This window comes from Echinococcus granulosus, assembly GCF_000524195.1.
Source record: "Echinococcus granulosus chromosome Unknown EG_S00132, whole genome shotgun sequence".
Classification (NCBI taxonomy): Eukaryota; Metazoa; Platyhelminthes; class Cestoda; order Cyclophyllidea; family Taeniidae; genus Echinococcus; species Echinococcus granulosus.
In genome coordinates this window covers 119011-145553 of record NW_020170512.1, presented here as the reverse complement: position 1 = coordinate 145553, position 26543 = coordinate 119011, and the positions used below count along the sequence as shown (strand labels likewise).

Below are 26543 nucleotides of genomic sequence, written 5' to 3'. Positions count from 1 at the left end.
GTATTCCACTACTACTTTTGGTAGTCAAGGTATGTGTCGTTGATTGGACTGGACCGAGCACCATTAATCAAGTTGAAAGCCAGCAACAATCAGGGCATACAATCAGAGCATGTAAACAACTACTTGTAACTGGCACCTAATGAGGACCTCATGCCAGTAAGTTCAATAATAAGACGCTCGAGGATATGACAATGACAATTGTATCGGTTTTCAACGGTTCTAGGCCATAGACTCAGTAATCACCCCTAAAAATACTCAGCATGCGCAAAACCCAATGCTGGAAACCTTATCGACACCCTGCCTGTCGGACAGTAAAGTTGCTTAGAAGATAAAGACTTTCGTAGTGGAGTGTTCAGTGCACGCTGGATAGCAAAATAGCTTTTCGTACCAATGGCGAAGTGGCGCGAACTCTTCGATAATTCATTTGTACTAGAACATTTCTATGGTGAATTTTTAAACTCTTAATTAAAGTGTGGGCTGTTTTATATGTAAGCGAGAACCATGTGGATAAAGAAATCTATTTTCTACTCCTTGAATTCATTTCTTAACTGTGTGCACCCAGAAGTGCTCGTTCGTGACTCACCTAAACACGGTTTAACCCTCTTATAAAACGCATTAAATTGTTATCGCTTATGATGAAAAAGATCCGGTGACACGGCTGTTAAAGCTACTGACGAAAAAATAAATGTTAAAATCCTATTAAGACATGGAGTAGATTACGTATGTTTCAGATTTTTTGAAATATAACTAACAAAATATGTTGCTTTGAATATAAACTTGATCTAGAACTTCCTCCATTTATCTATCCGGGTGTGAGTGAGCAAAAAATATCAGTCACATGGTAAGTATGTTAAAAACTATTCTTATTTCATCCATTAAAAGTATAACTTATTCAAAATTAGAAAGATGCATCATTCAGGTTGACTAATAATGTGCGGAATCATGCAGCCCATAGGGGTTGTGTCATTTAATATTTCGAGATTCGGTTGTAATGATTATTACACACTATTCATCCCATATGTTAATCACGTTACCATGCCGATAAAATGATATTCATTGCAGTAAATACTTTATGCTTCCATCCGTCAAAAAATAGCATTATTGCAATTAGCCTGAACTACAAGTGACATGAGCATATTAGGGTGTCAGTGAAACTGTATGCAGGCCAGCACACATTCTACGGTTCAGCTTATGGAGACATGCGGCCGTCTGAGCTACTCTACTGTGAATTACTGTCTCCCACCAACAATTCACACCCTGTGGAAGCGGAGTGGAGATTATGGTATTAGCATTGATGGCTAATCCATGATTCAATCATCCAACGCACACCACACTGAAAACTGACCTGAAGACTAGTCAACAAATTCCTACCATTGGTGGTAGAGTCTGTATCGTCGTCAGAGTGGTGTCATGTGACAACAAAATTATCTTAAGCGCTACTCTACTACTATTCCTATTAACAGATAGTCCATCAAGTTTGGAAGAGCTGGCATTTTTGCAAAACTCATTGATTTTTCCAAATGGGCAAACTAGCAAGGAGGGCAAATGGGTGAAAAACAGGAAACAAGTCGGAGCACAGAATAGAAAAAGGTCGTTTGTCTAAAGCACGTGTACATACTATAAAAACAAAGTCATAATCAAGGCTTGCCCTTTCTCTCACCTACGTTCCATTCTCTGTTCTGTTTTAGGTAAAAAAGGACACTTGGAGTGTGGGTTTCAAGTAGTAAACGTAACTGTCGGAAAAAAAGTGGTGTAGACTGGATAAAAGATGCAGAGGAGGTAACAGGGAAAGTTTGGAGGCAGAGAATATGAAAGAAAAGAAGAATAAGTTGAAGAAAGAGGCGGGGAGGATGAGTAGGAGGAGGAGGAGGAGGAGGAGAAATCAGCAACAATCGCTATCGCAGCAGAGATGAAGTAGGGCAGACGTATTCATTTTTTATGTACTCCTCAATATGATAGGATCCCATTTTGGCTCTTTGAATGCATATCTGTGTGTGTGTGTAAGAATGTGGATTGATAGGTGGAGATAGATGAATAGACTGATGGGTGGATGAGAGTGGATACGAATTATGTTGAATCGAGGCGCAGATAATCGGGAGGGGATGCTCGCCTACTTCCTAGGCCTGTCCGTTCTGCGAGCTACAACCCACAACAAACATATCAGTTGGTAAACTTGCATCAGTCAATCAGCCAACCAAACAACGTTTGGATGTGTTCAAACGCGTCGACATGCGGGGACCCACAAGTGAGGAAGTTAGTATGCAGAATTGCCCCAGCGAACTGACCTAACGTGTTGTGGGAATAAGGCAAACATGTACAAATAATGAAATGATAGATGGTAGAGATTTTGAGAGCAGTTGTTAATAAGCCTCCTTTCTATTGTCCTAGTTAACCCACACAAACATACATAGATAGTTTCAACACCGGGTCAATCTTGGAGAAGGATGGGTTAAATTTCGCAGGCATGGGAAGAAGCAAGAAATGGGGATGGGTGTTGATGATAAACAGAAAGCTACCAATGTTATGCTAATGTTGCTAATTGTAGTGCTAATGTTGCTGTTGTTGTTGTCATCTTGATCGTCTAGGCCTACTGTTGGCTTCAAGCGAGTGAAACCTTACTGCCAGGTTTTTTGCGCCCCAGTGTGATGACAGACAAGAATTTTTGGCGTAGGTTGGTGTTGGCTCCCTGCTTTTCCGTGTCTAAAAAGCATTCAAGTAGACAGGTGGGGACTTGCTTGTAGTATTATTAATCGAAGCAACTTTCCGTCCTATTCTACTCTCCTCTCTCTCTGTCCCTCCTCGCTACTAACATCCTCCCTAAGTAGCACTCAAAGAAAGCATATTAAAGGGAAAGATTTTCTGGCGCCATCCCATGTTGATGTTTTAAGGGCGGCAGAGTGAAAAACTTAGTGATTCGCGACGATGAAACGAAGAGGGGAAAAATAAAAGTGAAGTAGAAAAGCGTTTGATTAAATATGGATGGGAATGATGTTCAACTTTTTCACTACCTTACGATGGAAGATGACAGACGGCGGGTTGGGCACTTTTATTATTTTGAATCTAAGCAGGCGAGGATGTGTTGACACCTCGAATTACGGTCGGTTTGCTAGATGTCACCGGCTGGCATCATACTGAGACAGAGGGGAGGGAGAGTGGGGATGCAAAACAAAGTAGTTTAGAGAGAGGAAGACGACGAATAAAAACAAAGTAAGAGAAGGTGGAATTGGAGTAGGGCGAATGGTAGCAGGAAGAAAGACGGTTTTAAATGCACTTTAAAAGGCAGAGTTAGCTTACCTAGGCCTTTTGAATTGGCGAGAAATTGCCGATCGGCGTTTTCCGTCGCCTTTCGTTGCTCATCGCCACTAACGTGTAAATCACTATGACTGCCCAGTATTTTCTCTTTCCCATCCATCTTCTCGGAAGCGTCCTCAAAATTTTCATGTCCATCCTCCTGCATTATCTTCTCTGTCGCCATATTCTTGTTCGTTGTTGCATCCTCGCACACTGCTGCTGTGCTCTTGCCACCAAGAGCCGTTGTTCCACCCTCCGCTTCTTCTGTATCAAATCGTTTCAACTCCCCTGTGGAACCGAACCCGCGTCTGTCTAGACGTCTGAGGCATCCAGTGGAGTCGTGGTGAACTGGACGCTTTATATTCTGCACAAACTGGCGTCCGGAGACTTGATTTCGCTTAAACAACGGTGTGAAGGTGACATCACTCTCTGCACGCACCATAGACTGCTTCTGCCAATCGTAGGGATCATTCCACTCCATCCTATTTTCCAAAAGCCATACCTCAATCACTCTTCTTAACTCTCGATAATTCGGCTTCAAAAAGTAATTCAAGCTCTTCAACTCATGGACCCAGGTAGTAGCTATGATTGGTGGAAGACCACTTTCCTTTCCTAAGTTCACCGGTTCAGTTTCTAATTTCATCTGCTTTACTAAATTCTTTCCGCTTTTTCGTTGCCAGGGTAGTTCACCTCTGAGAAACTCCACCAACATGTAGTACATGGACCAGAGATCATCATGCCTTCCAAGCTCACGATATTCGTGGGCGTTGATGGAGGCGTAGCGGACTGTGCCGCGGAAACCAGCTGAAGGTCGTGGAGGACGTACTTGATTGGTAGTGCCAGGTCTTATGAAGGGGCGAACAAGACCGAAGTCAAGGAGGCAGATCTCCATGGGATCATCCCGACGAAGGCAGAAATTCGATGGCTTTATATCACGATGGAGGTAACCAATGTTATGAAGTTCTTCTAATGCATCTAAACACTTGCAGATTATGCGTAGGGAGGTAGAATGACTGAAAGATCGATTAGGTGCCTTTTTGCGTAGGTCGCTGAGGTTTTTACCCTAAAAAATTACACAGAAAAACAGAATTGAATATATACTCTGTGGTGATAGTGAAAAATGCAGGCAAAATGACTTAACATGAGGGACTGGGCTAAAAAAACTCTCGCTCAACCATGAATACCAAAATGCGTGTCAATAGCACCGATTACTTAAGAATTGACGAAGACTTGTCGTCAACAAGAAACAATACTAAACCTTGGCTCTGTATGCAATTTATTACTCACAATAAATCGCCTCAAAATCATTTATTTTGCATTGAGAAGTGAGTAAAGTTACATGTCTAGCACGGAGATGTTTACGGCATTTGTTTAGAGTTGCGGTCAAAAGAGATCAGGTTGATTTCGTGCTTTTACATTTTAGTACAAACCCTAATTTCCAATAATTTTTTGTAAGATATTTTTTTAAATTAGGACTGCTGTTATTAAAGTGGTGAATATCAATATTACATCAATTAGCAGGAGACGGGAAATCCTCTGAAATCCACTATTACCTTCACTACTGCCAGAATGGGGAGTCCTGCCTTGCAACAGATTTTACTTCATTCAAGCATTTGTAATAATCAAAGCAAAAGAACGATTTCTAGAAATACCAAGGTTGATGCTTAAGCGAAGATGGGACCACGTGGCAAAGGGATAGTTTTAATTCTCCCAAGCTGGAGAATAGGGTTCCGCTCATGCCATCTACGGTGTGTAATTCATTTTATCCTTCTCTGTACTTATAACAGCATCTTTCTCACTCGGGTACTTCATGCCACCTTCAATGATACCTCAGTTGTTGCATTCGATTTAGCAGAAAGCGATCTAGCATTGCAATAGTACTGCCTTCACATTCTAAATTGCTTCGATGTGAACAGTTCCCTAATCATTTCTATCTCCAAAGTAATGTCTACGGGCGAATGAGTTTTAAGAGAAGAAGTGGAGGTAGAGAAAGTGCCCTGTAGCCATCGACTGCGAAAATCCTTCACCAATTGAGCTGAGAAGGAAAAAGAGGTAGAGCCCTTCTTCTCATAAACAAGCGTATGCGCATACACATATTAGGTTGCCAGGATGAGGCATAAAGTTGTGCACAAAACTCAGCCCTAAGGCTCAGCTCTAGTTGTAAGAGTTTAGTCGATACACAAGAGGCATCCCCATTACAGAGATAATTTTTAATGCCAAAGTAAGAAAAAAAATGCGTAGTTGTACGAGTAATCAGTTTATTCGAAGACATGGCGAGACAAAAATCCAACCTGAGTCTTAGAGTACATCGGATGAGAGAGCGCCCAATGTACGGGAGATGAAAATGAAAGACTAAAAAGCACTTGAGAAAGAATGTAACTTAGGAATTATGCAACGTGCATTATGTTTCTTAACTTCAAATCCTCCTGAAGAAAATTGATAACACTCTAAATGTGATTAAATACAATGCGAATTACTTTCAAATAATTACGCATTTTGATGACGTAAGGTATTTCGTTAGTACTTAAGCGACGATGACATACGATTGGACTTGAAATGGTGCTTAAGTCTCTGGAATTTCCAGTTCGATCAACTAGATATGGGTAGACTCCTACAGAATTACCGATAGGTCAATTTGATGAAAGGCAACGTTATTGTCGCTTCAAGGAAGTTCATAATTCCAAGTTAAATTAAACCAAAGGTTAAAAGTCGGGACCAAGGTATCGTTAAATTAATGCTCTGGTTGATAGAAGTAAGCATTTTGTTTTTATTGAAGTGAGTGATGACTTATGGTTCAAAGCCATTAACTTCTTGTAAATTATAACAAGGAACAATTTGTAAAAATTATGCTATTCCACGTTCTTGTTGTGACAACTTTTGTCCGAAAATTGAGTTGCGTTACCAATCGAATTCCGCTAAGGCCAACAACTTTAGTTTTCAATTTAGCAATGAAATTACCTGGAATACATAACCATTATGGTCCAAAAATAACTTTTGAATTTATAGGCAGAAACAAAGCATTTGAACTAGCATAGACTCGGCATTGAACTTGACATACGACATACGCTAGTATTGATGAGACTCAAATAAAAACAGTCGACAATTATCGTGGAACAGTTTTCCCTTGGATTTTTAAAAATGTGGATTTACCATTAACAGAAGCCTATGCACTTCTATCCAAACCTAGATGAAAAGCTAATTCTTGAAAAGGTAAGCGGACCATAGTTAAATCAAAAAGGTTTAAACGGGAATTAAATTTAGATAGAATAACAACCGCGGTTGAAGAAAACCCTTTAAACCTTTGCCAAAAATTTACGCATTCCTACTAAACACGTCCATTATTTTTCAACAGGTCATTAAGTCACAACATCAAAAGTTAAGCAAGAGATGAAGAGCAATTTTAAGATGCAAAGAAGCTCTACCTGAAGTGTCATGACAATGTAGTTGATTCGCTGAGTTTTACCACAAGTTATGAGGTCGCAAAAGTTCTTTTTGCCCTTTAACCTTCGTAAGACTGCCACCTCCATATGGAGCATCTGTTTAGACTGAGTATTTGACTCCGCCTTCACAGCGACAACGTAGTTATCCGGCACCGATCCACGCTCAGAATGACCCGAGGAGTTCCCCGAGTCCGCAGACTCAAGGCCGTCCTCGCTAAATTTACGCTGAATTCCTGCCCTTCTAATGAAGGTGGCGGAGGGTGAGAAGAATTCACGTCCACATCTTGAACAATGGTGTCGACGTAAGTCCGACTCACTCGGAGTCATGGCAATTGCGCTAGTGTGACGTTGGATATAATTGCCACCTTTGATAGAACAGGAAGAGCAGAGATCTGTAAGGTCAGGATCACCTTGACCTATCTTTTCTGGATCCATCTAAAGCATATTATTAGAACTTTGAGGAATTAGGAAGTTTGCCTCTCTCTAATATTAAAATATTGGATCACTAACCTGTGTGTCAAGAGCCTGGTAAATTTCACCGAATCCACCACCACCAATTTTATACGATATGCGCCACCGATTTTTTACCATGTCTCCGAATTTTAGAAGGTCTTTGCGTTCTTTCTCATCAACGATTTTGGAATCTTTGTGCTGATGGCACAGTTGCAAATTCGCGTGATTATTTTGGGCTTGCACCTCGTGAGAAACTTTGTGCGGATTGTTGAAATTTACATACTTGTTTGAATCACCACTATTTTGACCATTTTCAGTTGTTCTTACATTTAATCTGTTGAACTGGTCTGGCATGCGTAGTTCAATGTTGCGGATTGGGGTAGGTATTTCCTGACTTGCTCGAATATTCATCCAATTTACCTAATTTAATCAAAAACAATTCTAAAAATACAATATTATTTCGCCTTTTAAAAACACACCAAAACTGAAACTTAAGTATTTTACACCAAACTTGTTGCATGGGAAATTTTGCTCAATCTAGTGTTGCAATGCTTATAAAGTTCTTAAAAAATTTACATAAGAAAAACACATTCACTAATCATTATTTTGTTTATTATCTCAAAAAATTCCCATTTTACCTTGTAAAGAACTGTAAATGACTAAGTGAGAGGCGTACACAAACTGAGATTATGTAGACATTGTTGACCCTACCTGAATGCTACGAGCAGACCCAAAACTATGCTTAAAATAAAAAACAAAAAGTTTAGGTGTGCAGAATGGATTAACAAACGTCAATCCGATAGTTACAGACCAAGATGACGCACTCACCGGAATAATTTGATAAGGCACCGTACTCGGGAGTTCAGTCACTTGGGTAAGTATAACAAATTGCTTTAAAATGTCTAATAATTGCAAAACTTGATAATGTCGTAAAAAAGGTAAAAATATTAAAATCTTAAACTTTGGTTCGCTCGACAGATACTTAATCAATTAGAGCATAATTCTGCAAACAAGTGACGGAGTTGATTTGATTAGTGATTTCTAAAGCTGTTGATATTTATACGCCACCTAATTTGCAATTTCTGCACTAACTAAACTTGCGTTATTGTTAAGTGCCCTCCGCAGAAGTACACATTTGCTTTTTCACTTTATTTTATCTCATTTTAATAAATTAATATTAAATTCCGGGTTATCAACGCATGCAATTAAACAAAACATTCGCTTTACAGTCATTGTGATGCCCACTTTTTCTTGGTTAATAGGCTTCCCATTTGCCTTAAATATCGAAATTACTTAATCAAAAATGGAAATTATGATGCACTTAGCCTATTAATAATTGTATTTAACAATATGCATTGTGTAGTGTTCCATACCCCGAAATAGTTGTAGCATCCAGAGACTTCCCTGAAGACGAAAGAAGGCACAATACTCGGGCAGAATATATATATTCAGCACAGAGAAAGTGTTTGGGCTACTGACACGGCCCGAAGATCAGCCCACTCAACGTGGTACAGGAAGACATATTCAAAAGTCCAAAAGTGATGCCTCACCAATACCAAGGGATGAACAACCATCGTATCACATAGTAATGTAAATAATGTGAAGGATCCCAGATGGCTAGTTCACTTGAACTGGGGTTTCATCCCTTAAAGTAACTGCATTGGGAATGCTAATGTGCACGTCTAACATCACGCCTGTCCACCACTCGTCGTAGGGGCATTAACCTAAGAGTAAAGTCACATAAGGAAAGATGGAATTAACATGGTGTCTTAAGTGTCACCTTCCCACTTTGTTCTCACTTCAGTGCTGCTCTTCCATGTCCATCTGTGTTCTACCCAGATAGTAGAGAAGGTGGAGGAGGTATCGCGCGTCCTCATAATGCAGAAATGGTAAAAGCTCCGTAATAAACTTTTCAGATGTTTTACGGCTAGTGCCGGTTCCACTGTTAATAATTTCTTACAGAACTTGGGTCTAGGTTAGTTGCCAAATGTAGCTACTAAATTTCCAAATTTTGTAGCAGCATCAAAATTTTATTTATCGCACTAAGGTCTATCATCCAGCCATAGAAATCAGGAATGTTATCCTTTAAGATAGGGTTTGCTTTAAATGCCACCAATGTAGGTCCTTGAGATTTCTTTGCAGACTAAAAGGCATTATACTCAGGCTGAATATCTACATCCCACATGCGATAGGCCTTGAGACTTGACGCAGACGATAGACCGCTAGGCAAAGGTACAATGGTGGAGCCCCATTGTGGCCCCTTACCGAAACCAAGAGTTAGACAAACAATTCACATAATACAGTAAAGTGTTGCGGCACCTCTACATAACATGATTGCCATTAGCCATTTGATGTGCCAAAGCACCCAGGATTTTGGGTAAATTCGAATGCTCTTACCTTATTATGTAGCATAGCATCTTTTGTTAATTTAGTGTTGCTGTCAAAGCAGATCCCTTGCAAGTACAATCACCTTGTGGATTATCGCGATTAAACGTGTGAATAAACTGCCTAGGTTTCAGACATGGGAAAATAACAAATGAAGATTTAACTTAGCGAAGGTAGGGACTTCTACCTTTTAAGATGTGACTGCTATTTGTGCAGATAATCAGCTGGTTTTCAGGGAATATTTCTTTTTTTCTAATATAAGCCACCATTTACTCATCTTGTACTAATTTGTATAATCTTGCTGTTGGCGGTCTGTAAACCAAATTTCTAAATGGTGTAGTCTCTACCACATTTGTTAGCATAGTTATAAAAGTGCAGAAGTAAGGATTTTAAAAGTTCCGGTGTTGCGAAATATATAGAGCATTTAAACTTTTCAATGATATTAAATGACTGAGATTGGGATGAATTGTCCAGTATCTGTTAGTGATCGTTTTCAACATACTCATTGAAGATTTCCTCTCTTCGTAAACTTATAAATATTACTGGTTGCGCGTCAATCAGGCGACCAGGCTTAGATGTTGCATTCCCTGGCTGAATGTTTGCATGTTACAATAATGTGGCGATGTTTGTAGCGATAGTAGGTTGGGAACCACCATTCCGGTGATCGTCACCAACATGCAGTCACAGAGGCACTTGCGCAGCCGGCTTTGCCACATACATTGGCAGCATCCAAACGTCTAAGAAGTTAAGTGTCCCATCAAGATTAACAAAGCTCTACATTGCTTTGTGATATGGAATTTCGTCTTTCTAAGGGAAAAGAATAACTTGACCAAAACGTTGATCAGCCCCAGTGATAACGGGTGTGCTTACACCCCAATCAACAGGAAAGGTGAATTTGTAGCATTTACACAAATAAGTACCACCCATACGCTGTGCACTGGTAGATAAAAATAGGCTTAAAGGATACTCTTTTTCCTTTTCCTTTTTACTTATGCTTTATAATACGCACTGGCTTTGAGATTTTTTTAAATTGTTCGCTTGAAACCTATTCATTCGATACTGTACAACGGGAACGCATGCAAAAAAAATGCTTCTTAAACAACGGTAACAGTGAATCAGTTAGAAGAAAATACCTTTTTACAAGTTAGCAAAAGGCATAAGATTTTATATCGCAGCAAACCTTAGCCCTGCGAACATCTGTACGGTAGAAAGGGTGGGATCATCCCTATCCTCATCCTTTGCCTAAACTTCATCTCCGTCTGCTGTATTTTTTTGATAAATCCCTTCCAAATGACCACTGCTACTCTATTGCTTGCTGCTAGTGTTAGATCATAACAGAGGAAAAGGAACACCCTGTTAGTACATGGAAGCGGTGCAGAAACAAAGGCTGTCAGGACCACCTCAGTTTGGTCCTTTGCTTCCTGTTCGTTTGCATGTTCGTTTGTTTACTTTTCGAGACAGTCTCATTCCTGTGTCTCGTTAACGAAGAGTGGTAGGTTCCAATGGACATCCACAGTAGCACTAAATGTATTAGTAAATAGTAAATATGTTCCGAAAGGTGAGGAAGTGCTAAACGCTGAACCTACCACACAACATCGAATTCAACCGTTGCTGTAGCGCATTGCTGCTGATCCTGTCTTCTTTACTAATTCCATAACATACTTCTCAGAATTATTTGCCTAATATGAAACTTAATGAGGGAACATGAAAAGTATTTCACTTATTTATACACTCCTCGATCTGTGATCCGCATTGGCATAACTTATAATTGCTTTTGTCATTCCGTGGATCAATATGAGGTTTTGAGCAAACTTTTGCAAACAATTTATCTACTCATAATCCCCCTAAAAAATCCCTTCTTGTGAGAAATGAAAATCGCTGCTTAAGTATCGATGGAGGCTGTGAAGATTTTCGATCCATGTCACCGACGCTAATGATCGCAGAGTCTACAAAATCTGCCTGCACAATAAAAATACTCTAATAAAAGACTGCGTCATAGTGTTTCATTCCTAATAAGCAACACAGGGGCTAATAGTATTCCAGCTCAATCATTCTATTGCTCGTTTAGGGTAGCATTGGTCAAATGAAATCCTGAAGTAATAATAACTTTAATTTAATTATTGCTTTCCGTGCTACAAAATCAGTCAAATACAAATTGAGTAATACATTTACTTTTGTACATCCACTTCATGCATTTTAGAGTCTTTTATCAATCAATCATCATACTGTAATACGATAGTGGTTTGTCCCTCGGTTCTGGTGAGGCGCCACTTTCGTCTTTGAATTAGCCCCCTTGTACCTCGCTAGGTGGGCTGGCCTTTTGGGCCATGCCAATAGCCCGGACACCTTCTCCGTGCTGAATATATGTATTCTGCTCGAGTATTGTGTCTTCTTTGGTCCTAAGGGAATCTCGGGACGCTACAATGAAATGTACTTCATGTTGTTGTTTTAAATGTTGATATACTAAATCATGTGGCGAAACATTAATTTTTTGTTCACTTCTATGTTTATCATGCAATTATGCATTTCAGATCCAGTAACATTTCTTCTCGTATCCTAAGTTTGTTTGTTTCACACACTAATTTAGGCAATCGTCTAACGATTTACAAATTTTTTTTATTCAGTTCATAACTTTTTGTGCATCATGAACACATATTTAATCATCCACTCTCATATTCAGGCTTCATTCGACATTAGTTAATCATAAAAACCACTTTTGTACTTTTGTCGATGCTATATTCTGATCCATCTGGTAATTTTCTCCTGTAATCCAAGTTCATTTTCTCATTTAAGGTTTATTTATGCACTCATTTATCTATTTGTATTCGAGATTCAGTTTTTGCTTCGTTTTCAGTCATTCGTCAGTTTGTTAATCAAAGCTACATATTTATTAATTTTTTGCTTTTTTATGCAATTTACATCAATTCGTGGTTTTACAAAAGTTTTACTTTACATTTTGTTAATTCTAACCAGCCACATGACCATTTATTCATTTCCTACGTTTAGTCATCCATCTCTGCATTCCACATTTCTTAAACCAAATGTCGATTAAGCCAGTCATTTAACGATCTATCAACTCTTACCATTCACTTACATATCTGCAATAATTCTATGAGTGTCATAGTTGCTCTTAATTCAAACGTCTCCTCTCGTATTTTAGACTTATTCAAACGTTTTGATACACTTACTCATCTGACGGTCTGCATAGTTCTACCACTACTTACCCATTTAATCATACTTTTTTGCACCCCAGAATAATTGATAAGGCAAACCTCTCTTTCAATATGCAAGATTCATCCATCATAGGGTAATTTAAACACTCCTCTGATGTCTTATATCCATTTCATTTACTCATCGAACCGACCATTTCTTCATGCATATAGGATTAATTGTCCAATTTAATCATGCATCTTCGTAGTCTTGCTTCACTCATTTATGTGACAATTCAAACAGTTTTTTGACGATGCCCGTATTCTTTTCTTTTAAACTACCAATTGATAAATCCTTTACGGGTTTCGGTTTTTTACCAGTTATTTTTTTTTTGACGAGTTTGTTACACCTTTGAAGACAAGATAAGACACGCTACTCAGACCTAATATGCATATACTACGTACAGTATGGCTGAAGCTACTGACATGGCCCAGAGGTCAGCCTACCCTACCGAGATACGGTGATCCTATTCCAGATCCGCCTCTCAAACAGCTAACGTAGCATGAGTTACCAAACAACGCATTTTTGTAGCCATTTGCTTATCAGTTAATTTGTGCATTTCACGTTAGTTCCTGTGCGTTAAACTTTGGGTTGTGTGAAGAATAAATTAATGCTCTAGCGATATCACTTATTCCTCATTCCCTTCATATGCGACACTTTTATACATCCCATCGAAATATACTATTTAAACATGCCTTCACGAATTCCACAACTATACCTATATTCGTTAATACAGTGAATCATCTAACGATCGTTCTTGTTCATTGACTTCTTTATCTGGCAATCCTCTTCGTGTTTTAGAGTTTTATTATTCTCATGTTATACCGACCAAATATTTAACGATCTACATACCTGTTTTAGTCACCTATTTTGGGGATGTATCCATGATGGATATTCAAATACAAGTAGGAATAATTGACTTGGTAAATGAATTGAGTAAAATGACTAGTTTAATAGTTATTGATTAGTTTAGTTAGATGTTTGCTTAATTGGGTATGTTTATTGGTCTGTTATTTTTTGCCTTATTGGTTTGGATTGATTAGTTGGTTTGTTATTCGATTAATTGGTTAGTGGATCGAGTGATTAATTGTTTTGGTTGGCTATTGATTACTTTTTTTCCGCTGGTTAGATGGGATGGTCGGCGACTTTGTTACTCTAATTGGTCAGCTTTAAACCTTTTGACCATGTAATTGGTCAAGTTGGTTGATTGATTGACTAGCTGGTATGTGTGATTGGTTGACTAGATCTTCGAGGTTGTTGGGTGCTGCGCTGGTTGGTTGTTTGGCCACTTATGTTGGTTAATTGGGTAATTTGGTTGGTTTGTTCAATTTAGCTGAGTTTTGTTTGGCTTCTGATCTGTTTGTTGAACTATTTTGTTGGTTGTTTAGCTAGGTGGTTACTTGTTTAGGTGGGTCAATTGGTTAGCTTTTTAGGCTAAGTTCCCAGTTTGCTTGGTTGGTTAATTGATTCGGCTGGTTGGTTGGATAGTAAATTCAGCCGGCTTGTTATTTGGAATGGTTTGCTAATTAACAACTAGGGGTATTTGGTTAATTAACTGTACTGATTGCTTCGTTGGTTTGTTTGGTTGATCGGTCACTTGGCCTGGTTGCATTGCTGGTCAATTCGCTTGGATGGCTGGTTGAATTTGGATACATGGTCCCCGAGAAGTTCATGCATTCCCGGACTCCTCGTTGTCTTTGCCCTGAAACTGAATCAAAGCGATGTCGTGCTGCAGATCGATGCGAGACTGAAGTTCTCTGCAACTGCAGCTAGCTTGATATTTGGCACCCGTTCGAGGTGGTCTAGCAGATGCATCGAATGTCTGCTAATTTGGGCGGGTGAAGCATGCATTTCAAGATGGTCGATTTGAACCGGTCATCAGTAAAGACCTTCGTATTGAAATGCTTGCCACCAGCGGTCTCACACAGGTCTGGGAATCATCAACTTCAAGCACATGTATTGCAAATTAAATGCCTTCCGCCCACCGTGGTTTTTTGCATGGACTTCACTCTCTCATCGAGAGTGTTCTACTGCCGTTCGAATCATGAATCACATGTGACGTTGGCTTCTGGATCACAATGAAGCACCGTGTTACTTTTTACCACGAAGTCAACAGAATGGCACTTTTGCTGCGACGCTGCTGTGGCTTGGATGATGATTTTCTGCAGTGGAATTTCAAATAACTTGGCTTGAATTTGTCCAAATTGCACCAACTAAAGTATTAGACTTCCATTAAGTTCGTTGACGGAGAATTGTACTGTCTAGTTCTTTTAGGAATACCTTGTTCTGCGTTCTCGCTGTTATAGACAGGATTGCCACTTTCATGTAGCAGTTCTCAGATGGTATCGAGACACAACCCAGACAGGTGATGGCTGAAGGCTTCAGAGCGAACATCTTTAGTGGTCGACGTAGTGAGTGGGCCAGGGAGGTATGGCCAGCGTGTTCGGGTTTGATGGATTTAGAGCAGTGACTGCAGGCAAATAGGACGACGTCTGAATAGACTCTGAGGTGCCTCTTGGTGCTCTCAGTTGCAAGTATTTATGGCGACTGCCCGAGTAGAAATCAGTAGCAATAGGGTGCACCTCTGCTGGATGTGGGCCGATCAGATAGGAGTGAGAAAGAGCACCACTCGCCAGAATGTTTGCAGATTAGCAATTAATTAAAAGTTCTGAAAAAAAATGAAATAAAACGTATTTTTTGGGCTTGCAGACATCCCTAGTACTGACAAATTACTAGAAATAATGGAAGAAGGTGAAGGATAGACCTTTCCCGCTTGTGTGGCATTCATTTTAACTTGGCCTCCTTCGCCTCGAGTTGTCCTGTCCCTGTGATTGTAATGAATAACCCAATTCGTCGATGACATTCGTTGTATGGGTGAGGGAAAAGGGGCCTTCCACTACTATTGAGACATTCGATATCCTTAACCATGGAAATGACTTCACATCTTATTTGGATTGACTCTTTGTGCCTGATCACACCTATTACGTGTCACTCTTAAAGGGTTTAATATATCCACTGAAAACCCCTCATTACAAGAAAGAGGAGGTATAAATGGGTATAATTCAATATACGGACGATCTTTTTAAACGAGCCTAGTACTACTGAATGCTGATGAATGTGTCAGCTTATTTTACGTTGAAAGGAAGTAGAAAAGAGTTTCTGAGGTACATCCAAATTCTCTACATTCCTATGTAACTTATGCACTGAAATGTTGTTGGATGCTGCTTAAAGAAAATGATTTTGCCCTCCTTGAAAGTCACTGAAGCTACTGCTCAAATTTGACTTTGGGCACTTGAAGATGCGCAGCATTAGAAAACACTTAGGGGCAATGATTCCAAAATGTGGTCAAGTTGTTGACGCCCTCTAAGACAGTTCCATCATGGTTAGAAGGAGTTTTGGCTTCTATCGGTACAAGTGATAAAAAATTCGCAGATTTTTACGTCATCTTCAGGTGGTCTAAAAGCAGCTATTTAAATGGCCGCTTCTTGCCTAAATTAAAGTATGATAATGGACGGTAAGAACCCACACCATTCTCCAGCTAGTTCACAGAGGATGGCTTGCTTTAGGATGGCATACGATGTGAAACGGCTTTTGGACTGGGACGTGAAGAGTTGAAACACATCACTAGGGTCCCTTAAAGGATTGACTGCACACACTAATTACTTAGACAGGTAAGCTTGCCTGACAGAAAATAATCGGGACTAACCACCAACTTAGTGCAACTTAAACGTGTACAAGTGATCACCAACCTCTTTGGCATCATTTACACGAGATGAACAGTCCCCTTTGGGTTATCATGAGCCGGGTTAGGTGAGAGAATTGTGCGCACTAATTTCCACATCTATGTGTGCCAATTCAACAATAAAGCTGAACACACTCAAACACTGATTAGAATAAGGATTGGTTAATTAATTGTGGTCACCTGCACGTGCCCATCAGACACCGTTACTCGGTTTCTGCGCTACTTCACCTACGTTACCATGAAAATTGCTATTACTTCTGCCTTGTTCTCCTCCATCTCGCACACCTACCGCCCTGCCTTGTCATCTTCCCCTTATTCGATCTAGTCCCAGCAATAAGTTTTGCCTCTTTTAACCTACATGCCACAAGTTTCAGAACAAAGTATGAAAGATAATCGAAAAAAAGGTAAGATTGCATTAAAAAATGAATGAAGAAAGGAAAGGCAGAATAAAGGAAGGGTCAAGGAAAGGAGGAAAGGAAGAGCAAGCCTTGATTACGACTTTGTTTTCATAGTATGTACACGTGCTTTAGACAAACGACCCTTTTCTATTCTGTGCTCCGACTTGTTTCCTGTTTTTCACCCATTTGCCCTCCTTGCTAGTTTGCCCATTTGGAAAAATCAACGAGTTTTGCAAAAATGCCAGCTCTTCCAAACTTGATGGACTATCTGTTAATAGGAATAGTAGTAGAGTAGCGCTTAAGATAATTTTGTTGTCACATGACACCACTCTGACGACGATACAGACTCTACCACCAATGGTAGGAATTTGTTGACTAGTCTTCAGGTCAGTTTTCAGTGTGGTGTGCGTTGGATGATTGAACCACGGATTAGCCATCAATGCTGATACCATAATCTCCACCCCGCTTCCACGGGATGTGAATTGCTGATGGGAGACGGTAATTCACAGTAGAGTAGCTCAGACGGCCGCATGTCTCCATAAGCTGAATCAAATTCACTGCAACCTAAATATGTTCTTACCCCTTGTCAGTAGTGTGTCAGTAGTTTGTAAGCAAGAATGATTCAAGTCCAGGTTAGTTATTTTATCCCTGAAATTAGAACATTGGAATATGAAATACCCAAATGCGCTTTCTGGTCTTTTTTCAGGCCACAGTTCCTCCTGACAGATGAAGCTCGAATCTACATGCTAACAGCGGCACGTAATTTCCCATGATCAAGGTTAACTCATGACCAAATGTCCAGGTAAGGACTGATGATAATAAGGTCACCACGACGGAAATTCTCACGAGGGCTCATGATGGAAACTAGAATGGAAATGACACGGTATGGGAGCACGAGGATCACCTCCACGGGAGCTCCGTGATCATGTCACCAAAAGAGGCTCCAGAAGACATTTAAGAGCGCAAATATGGGTTTCCTGAATACTAAATCCAATCGAACTGAAACAACGATTTGACCGAAGGAAACACCATGGCATTTGACAAGGCTGGGAACCAGTACTAACCAACGCGACTCCAACCACACGGGAAATCATCGAGCCCGCACATTGGCACAAGTCTAAAGCGCTAGCAAACAAGCTAATCGTGTCCACTTACTCCAACGCTCAATAAAAGTACTGCAAAAGGATCGATGCAGTGGTGGTGGTGGTGGTGTAAAAACATCGCATTAATAGTGGAACAAAAGGTACAATAGTATATGTACATATATTTTTACATGAAACAATACAAAATGACAGGAAGTGGTAAAAAAAGGGGAGGAATGATAAGTTAGTGACGAAGCATGTGGTAGAACTGCGAGATGAAGTGAATATCAGCGAGCATAACAGTTACACGGTGGGCATGCGCAGCCGCCCTCGCGGCAAAAGAAAAGAAGTCCACGATAAAAGCCTCAGCTGCCTCCTGAAGACAATCCAGTGCTGTGGCTTGCCATCGGATTTCGAGCGCATTCTCAAAGTCCATCCTTTGAGCTATAGAGCGCACAACTCTTGCGAAGGAGGCACGCCTGTGATCAAAAAAGCGGAAAGTAGTTATTGGCCAGAGTATTATCGTCCCTAGTCCATTTAATCGCTGTACATTTAGTCCTGCCTTATTCTACCCATCGAACCAATAAACTAAGTAATAGGATAGCGCAGCCTTAGACCAAATACCTCATTGCAAGAGCTATCAAATTTAGCGTATGCCCCAAGCTGACAGAATTTCGCTGAATTTAACTAGCTAAAAAGGGAAATATGACGTGACTGACGCGATTTTCTGCTTTGTAACACAGTAGGTCTTAACGAAAACATCTCTGGTGTTATTGACATGTCAGATAATTGATTTCTGAAGGCAGTTAACTTATAATTTGGTAGAAATGAAAGGCAACGCCCACAATCAAGGAATTTCCTGGACGCATACCGTAAAAGGGGATCAGTAGTCCTTTGGAGATACCGGATCTCAGCTGCAATCAACCTAGATACATTTCTTCTCTTTTTGCCTTTAGCATTGCTGTTACTGATAGCATTATTATTATTGTTGTTGTTGTTGTTGTTGGGGTTGGACATGTTGATAGACCGCATATTTCGATCAGCAGCAACCAAAACCTCTGTTCTAGTTTCTACGATATACAAGCACCACATTACTATTCTCATTAATAAAAACGCAGAAAAAAATCCAAGGCACAAACCTATCCTGTGCTGAGGTAACCGTTCCCGCTTCCGACGAGAACGTGCGGAACCGTGAGAACGGTCCAGATTCGATCTAGTATAGAAGCGGCGAGTTAGACTCATCAAAACTACGTATTTCACCAGCAGCAACTATACATGCATAAGGAGTAAGAGTGAATAACGAACCTAGGGTCGACAGACACATGTGCTGGCGTACTAGTAGCCGCAGGTAAAAACCGACTTCCCACACTCGCCATCTTCGATGTCCCTAAAGTTGACAGTCCCGCAAATTCCCCTTTAGTCCTTTGTAAGCTCATTAAAACAACACATAGAATCTGTGAGTGGGAAGTGATTTGACCCAACTTTTATCTATTTTTAACCCCATTTCTGTTTTACACAATGGAGAGTTTTATTAAAGAGGAGCAATTTTTTCAAACCTGCTATCTTATAACAAACAATATATAGGTCGTAAAATTTAGAAATTCGAAAAAAATACGGCTTAATAGTATTTTGCTCAACATTCTTTAAGTAAAGTTAAAAATTGCGTAGTTGGTTCTAGGTTTATTGTGGCTTAAGGCATAATTGCTTATCCCGCTGATTAATTTTCGGCAATATTGGCGGTGGTGGATATTAGTGTAGTGATGCAATGTTTTGTTTAGCTGTGTGTTGAGCTAAACAAGCACTTGGATCCTCACTGGTTGTACTTTCGCTGTACAATGTTGCCTTGGGACCATTCTGTACACCACTATTATTTGTCCATTCATTCCATTATCGACTTTTTCGACTTCAGCCGCGAGTGTGGTCGCTGAGTTTACATGTATTTCTAAAATATAATTTAGTCAATGCATCCTCTAGTGCGAAATTGTCAATTTACGGTTCAATTTTGATGATTTTAAATAACGTGACAAAGTGATGGCTCGAAACTCCCTTTAAAACTCTGGGTTCTTTGGCGACTTCGGGTTTTTGTCCGAACGATAAAACAAAAATGATTTTCTGGAGTTAGGTATGTATGTATCAAATAATCCAATGCTAATTTTACGGAAAGGTGAAGCCTGGAGCAGAGAAATATACGTGACGAGGATGATTTAGCATCTCTGTCCGGCAAGTGTTGCTGTGGAACGAGGTGTGAGGTACCGTGCACAACTATTGGAATAGCACCTTTTCCAACTGGCTGACTAGTCCTAACTTCATAAAGCGACCAGTCTGGGACAAGTTCTAGCCGTTAGTACTGGTTAAATAGACAGCCGCTATTGCTTGCCCCTGACACAGATGCTCAAAGCAATTGTAATCGCGCTTGGCTTAGAAGTGTAGGGTAGGTAGTGAGCGGTTTGTGATAAACAATGTTATGATCGTTTACCTAACCAGCTTAATAATATTGAAAACAGTCCTATAGAATTAAAGCTACTACATCTTGGAAATTGTGCTGTACTCAGTTCCAAAAGGAGGCAAGCCCAAATCATGTCTCTCTGACTCAAACAATATTTCATAATATGAGATCATAAAGTGAACAAAAAGTAATGAAGAGTATAGTTATAAATGAAATACCTAACATCCTTTAATGCTCTGTAATGCATTCAGTTTACGGGTTTCTACAACTTGTATTAAAGCAAGTCATTGTGGCTAGCTAAACCAAAAAGTAACTGTTTTTCTTTAATTGAGTTGTATTTTAATCAACTGTGCCAAAAAATCAAACATTTTTTGCATTTTTGACAGCTTGAGACATTTTTAGCCTTCTTTGCTATCTGTTCGAGTCAAAAGCGTTAAATAAATAAATCCGCATGTGTAGCACCCTTAGGCCTCCCTGAAGATAGAAGAAGACATAGTACTCGGACAGAATACACATGTTTCACATAGTGTAGGGGGTGTAGCTACTGAATTGATCCAGAGGCCAAACTGTTTTGCGAAGGTGCAATGGTAGGGACCCAAAGTAGCCCTTAGCAAAAGTAAGAGTTAAATAACCAACCTATAACATAGCCCTCCCCCCTTCTAAGCGTCATCCTCAGCGCTCTTCTCGGTCAACTTCCCCCGTCAGCCATCATAACGCAATCGGTTCTGTTAGAAAAACAGTCACAAACCAACTATGCCAGTCATCGAAGTTCCTTACAACTGAGGAGATGCTTGACCGCAATGTCATAGATCCATTGGATCTGGAGTACCGTCCTGTTTGGGAATTGAATTCTGTGACTAAAGAATGGGTCAGTCATCATGCATGTCCACAGCACTGGTTAAAAAGCAGTCATGAACCAGAGGACGGGATTTAACATGATCCTGTAGGGGCAGGATTTCACTCCTATTTCTCCTTGTCACTCTATTCGCACTTTAGAGCCACCTTGTCATACCGATCTAGATTCTATTCGGCTAGTAGAGGCATGGAGGTATCGTGAGGCGGTATAATTGATATCATTACGCAAGTGCGGTAGCAGATCCGTAATGTAACTTATCCAGATGGTGTATGGTTAGAATTGCTTCTGTTGGTGAATGCATCCCTGCACAACACGGAACTGGAGTATTTGCCGAAGGTAAACGCCATTCTCAGCCCTTCTGGTATGGCCCGTTGCTAGTTCTCCCATCCGTAGCGAACGCGCTTCATCCGCTCCGCTAAAGCATATCACCCAGTAGTAGAAATGAAGATAGACGTCTTTTACAGTCAGGTATGCTTTCTGCTGTCACTAATGTAGAGCCCTAAGACTTCTGTGATAATGAAAGAAGACATAATAGTCAGGCAGAACGTATATATTTGACACACAGAAAGGATCAGGACTACTGTCGTGGCCCAGAGGCTAGCCCACCTGGCGAAGGTGCAATGGTGGGAACCCAAAGTGGTCTCTTTACCTAGACTTAGAGCTAAAAAAACCCAATGTCCTACACCTGTAATTGGCAATTTGATCCCATGGTTTTGTAAGGTATTTTTTTGATACAGAGAATTACACCAACTCAGTATGACTAATCAAACACCAGATAAAATTATCAAGAAGGAGAACAACAATGCTCGTTATTATCCATCCTACCGAAGATGTCGTTGACTCTTTTATCATAAAAGCTTCTTAATTGACACTTTCTACTATTTATAATCATCAAATTTCTTGCAAATTTGAATGGCTAATTTTTTGCTACATCAAAGTCACAAAAATGATTAACCTCACTAAGTAAGGTACCCAAATGAATCGCTCCTATGCAAATAAATACCAAATACTTTACATCCATTCCTGTTTCGCAAAGTGTTTCTGTCATGAATATTTTAGGCATAGAAAACTACGTAGGCATATTTTAACTGGAAATCGCCTTCAAAAGTAACTGATATAATGAGTTGCTTTATCGAACCATCAACAATTACTTTGAGATTGTAATACACTAATAGAAACAATGGCTACTACTCGTGCAATCCCCCTTTAGCCTGCTGCAAAGCTCTAATAAGGTAAATCAATGTGAAGAAAGTGGCTATTCGCTATAATTAGAAGAACACGCTATATGAAAGAAGTAAAAACCAAGGGGATAGAAGAGGCCACGTCAGGTACACCGGGAACAATGTACAAAAGCAGAAGGGGCTATTAGCTAATTCAGTAATTGTTTTAAACTATTCCATCTTCTTAGCTTGTACTTCTCTCACGTAGCGTGACATTCCGGTCATGTCAATAGCCTGGCCGATCTGTACACTACCGATCTACACTACGCTTTTTAGATGCCCAGAGTGCTATATATGAAGGCACGGCATGAGAAGCAGAATATGTAAAAGGAAATATCTAAATTCTTTTCAAATGTTTGTATTTCCTACTCTAGGCAAAATCTGATTACAGAACACTAAGGGCCTTAGTCTTTACATGTCCAGTCTGAAACACTCAAATGCTATGGAGTTAATACACATTTAAAGGCGCCGGCATCAGCAAGTCATTGCTGAGGATTCCAATTAAAATTTGGAAAAATTTTGCCATCATTTACTTTTTAGAGCTTGTGTTGTAAACAGCTTTTAAAAGCACACAGAAGTCACTTTAAGCGTGCTAACAAATAATTGCCGACTACAGCAACTATGGTTCCGATAATGGGTTCGGATTTATTGTCCCCATGGCGTCAAATATATCGTTCAGCAAAAGGAAACAATCACCTCCTCAAACGTTACAAGATGTGTATGATCGATGAGAAATTTGTATACTGGAGAGTTTAGGGCGTGATATAGCAAGTAATCTTTTCCTTGACCTAATAATTTAGAAGCATACCTATATGAATACATTATTTTGCTACATAATTTTGCAGGAATCACCAAAATAATGTATGTTTTTAAATGTTGATGCATTAAAAATGGCAACGTCTAAACGACTTCTGACGAGTGGAAAGGATGGATTAGAGCTTTTAAGGAAGTTTAAGGTTCTTTTACTTTCCCCAAGCATTTGTTTTTTTTCAAAGAACACTAATAATGAAGTTGCTAGTCCAGGAAACATTTGTTCACATTCATTCAAAGTGGGCATTCAAAGAAGTGGGTTTTCTGAAAAAATTTTAAAAAAATGACGGAAAAAGATAATCTGGACTAGAAAGAGTGAATATTTTGCACACAACATACCCTTCACTTGTACTAAGGAATTCAAGCTACGGCAGCCCAAGCAGTATTACTACCTATCAAGAAATCTGGAACAATCATCATTCGCATTTTAAGATCAAGAAGTGTTTAGGCAGTATATTTAGAGAAAAATATCAAACGCATTCAAGGTTGAGTATGGTGTATTTAATATACAAAGTATTTACATTGTGCATAAAACTCTGTGGTCATGCATCTTTGAATTTACTTATGTGTCTAAAAAGTTGACCAAGGGCAAGGATAGATAACATTCTGCCGAACTGACCATTTTCTTTATCACCCTTCTTTCGAAGGTCAACAGTCGGGTTGATGGACCACTGAACGATGGCACAGTAACCAAAATACTCCCTTCTATACGACCGTGGACGTTCAGTTAAGTCGTTGAGCACTTGGGCTAGAATGCGTATCGCACCACCTCTCGCCTCTCGCCTTCTCTCCTCCTCTAGTTCATCCTCTTTCACCGTTTCCACCGCCTGTTCGACCATTTGAACTGGGGACCCCATTGGTGAGTCTTCCGCCCGCAGATTTTGCCTAATTCGCTCCCCTTCTCCTTTTACTGAAGTCTTTGCTGACATCGCAGTTCCAATGGTGTTGACTCTTGCCTTACGCCTTCGGCATGGAAAACATCCTGCGTCTGCTTGCAAAAATAATACAGAAAGGAGCAGAAGTATTCTCACTATAACCTCTAGCCTCATTTCTTTCAAAATGTTAGCCGAACTGAGATGGCTACATCATAAACGAAACACACTACGGAGTTATGAGGTCAAATAGTTTTTAAAAGTACAATCTCTATCTTTTAATTAAAAAGCGCTACTTTCATCCCATTTCAAAAGGGTTGCTTGAACATTTTATCTACGAAATATAAAAGGTGCAGATGAGGAAACGTGGTAGTACAGGTCGGGAATTTTGAATAGAAATAAGGAAATTAATTCTGACTTGCAATCTTTTGAAAGTACAATCGTATCAAGGCCAGCTACGCAAAACGTTGATGGTTTAAAAGCCATAAAAAAGCACCAGGTGTGCATAATTTTTTTTACCCCAATGGAAGCACTGCTAGGTCTAGGTGGCGTTGGTGGCGTTGGTGGCGTTGCTGGAGGCTGCGGATGCCAATGCGACCACTGCAAATGTCGCCAGCCCGATGAAACTCCCTGTCCAAGTTGTCGTCCAATGATCTCAGCTACAAAGCCAGCAGGAGCATCAGCAGCCTCTACTGCAGGTGTTCAAACCTCAAAATCGTCCGATATGGCAGCAGCGGTAGATCTGCTAAACGTGGCGTTGAAAAAGATTCGACGAAGAGGAAGTCTGGCCGGCACGCGGAATGAGAATTTTTTTCATCCTGGAGAGGTGTTGTGGGGTAATGGCACGCCTGCTGGACGAATGGGTCATGGACACGGCTTCACTGGAGGCAGCAATCCTTCATTGTTTTAAAAAAAAAAACTTTATTCGGTTCTCTCACAAAGTTAACAAAGCATAACTGTGAATTTGGCCTCGTATTTACTTGTAGCCGAGGGGAATTTTCGGTTTTCAGGTGCAACACATAAACTACTTTTGCAATCAATTGTTCATACAAAATTTCCGTTAAAAGTATTTCTTATCTCCTCTGTGCTCTATATCTACCAATTTTGGACGAAATCTTCAATCCAATTATAAAAGCTTAAACGCCAAAGTGCCAGTACAAAAGTAGTGCTAAAGTGCTAAAGTGGCAGTACAAAGATCGCCATGGATTCTAACCAAAATGTTATTCTTTTAAATCACGTCAAAATCTATTTTTAGGAAAATACAATATTAAATTAAATTATCTTCCATCTTTTTTATGGAGAACCGTCTGCTCCTTGTCTGATTGGTTTAGAGCATCGCCTTCAGTTGTTGGGGTGATCTGATGGTTTTACATTTCCTACTTGCCTGCTTAGGATTATGATGTTAGGGTTTTGGCAGTTCGCTTTATCTTCCATTAATTTACCATCAATACGGAAAGGTTACGCATGTGACTTCCAGTGATCAGCCATTTCCAGTTTCGCTTATAAGGGAGGATGCTGAAATCACTCATTGAAAGTGCCTCCTATAGGAAAAAATTAGGGCGGATTTACTAACGTAAACTTGTATGGAAAGCCATGAACCAGCTGGTTAACTAAAGATTCACATATTTTATTATTTAATTCGTTTTAACGACTTGTTATAACATGGTGGGACTTGTAGAGTGTATGTGGATGTTTGTATGCGTCACAAAGCGGAGTCGTGAGTCTGTCTGCTACAGTCGCCACCCCCCCCCCAACTTTTGTGTCCTCCATTGACTTCCTCCTACTTGGACAGCACTTACCATAAAGTTTCGGTTCAATGAACCTGATGGATGTGATTTCAACTTGTCCACTATACGGAGAGAACCCAACCTATTCATAAGGCTGCGGATGCTTCTTGTCAAATTTGCTGCATAACAGTTGGCAAGGCTGTGATCTCTAAGTGTACAACTTTCCAGCTAAAGATTGTGCATTTTTTTCTCCAATACCATTTCCCTTATTATCTGAAGTTCAAAAGCGGAAGATTTAGTGGAGGCCAATGTGTAGAATAGTTAGAAACCTTCGTTTCAAGAATTACTGACACTATTTCCTTGCATTATTCGCTTACACTGTGTCCCAACACTTTTGTAACCACATTATCTCTATGTACAGCAACAGCCACATCCCATAGCCAATTATTTAATATGAGCGATACTTAAAAGCCAAAATTTAAATCCATGATTTGGAAATGAAATACCAATCGACGTGTTATCCACCCGAACTTGGAAAGAAGCTAATTTCTTCTGGAATTCCTCTCAAATAGTTTTTTTTTTTAAATTCGATCATTTAAAACCCGAATTTT

At 39.9% G+C, this 26543-nt stretch overlaps 4 protein-coding genes across 4 annotated transcripts; 2 read left to right on the top strand and 2 right to left on the bottom strand. All coding sequences in view use genetic code 11, as the record gives it.

Moving 5' to 3' along the window:
* Positions 1–2599: 2599 nt before the first annotated feature.
* On the bottom strand, positions 2600–7595 carry EGR_09115 (Tau-tubulin kinase; the record flags this gene model as incomplete). Its single annotated transcript, XM_024498364.1, has 4 exons — positions 2600–2700; positions 3295–4354; positions 6714–7166; positions 7242–7595. The coding sequence occupies 4 exons, from the start codon at positions 7593–7595 to the stop codon at positions 2600–2602; spliced, it is 1968 nt and encodes a 655-aa protein (XP_024347231.1).
* Positions 7596–10932: 3337 nt separating this feature from the next.
* On the top strand, positions 10933–15249 carry EGR_09114 (hypothetical protein; the record flags this gene model as incomplete). Its single annotated transcript, XM_024498363.1, has 2 exons — positions 10933–11004; positions 15112–15249. The coding sequence occupies 2 exons, from the start codon at positions 10933–10935 to the stop codon at positions 15247–15249; spliced, it is 210 nt and encodes a 69-aa protein (XP_024347230.1).
* Positions 15250–17703: 2454 nt separating this feature from the next.
* Positions 17704–19377, bottom strand: EGR_09113 (Histone H3-like centromeric protein cnp1; the record flags this gene model as incomplete). Its single annotated transcript, XM_024498362.1, has 5 exons — positions 17704–17783; positions 18254–18480; positions 18873–19071; positions 19141–19214; positions 19307–19377. The coding sequence occupies 5 exons, from the start codon at positions 19375–19377 to the stop codon at positions 17704–17706; spliced, it is 651 nt and encodes a 216-aa protein (XP_024347229.1).
* A 5351-nt stretch (positions 19378–24728) lies between these two features.
* On the top strand, positions 24729–25115 carry EGR_09112 (hypothetical protein; the record flags this gene model as incomplete). The annotated part of the gene is made up of 1 exon (XM_024498361.1): positions 24729–25115. One exon carries the CDS (start codon positions 24729–24731, stop codon positions 25113–25115), a length of 387 nt encoding a protein of 128 aa, XP_024347228.1.
* Positions 25116–26543: the final 1428 nt, after the last annotated feature.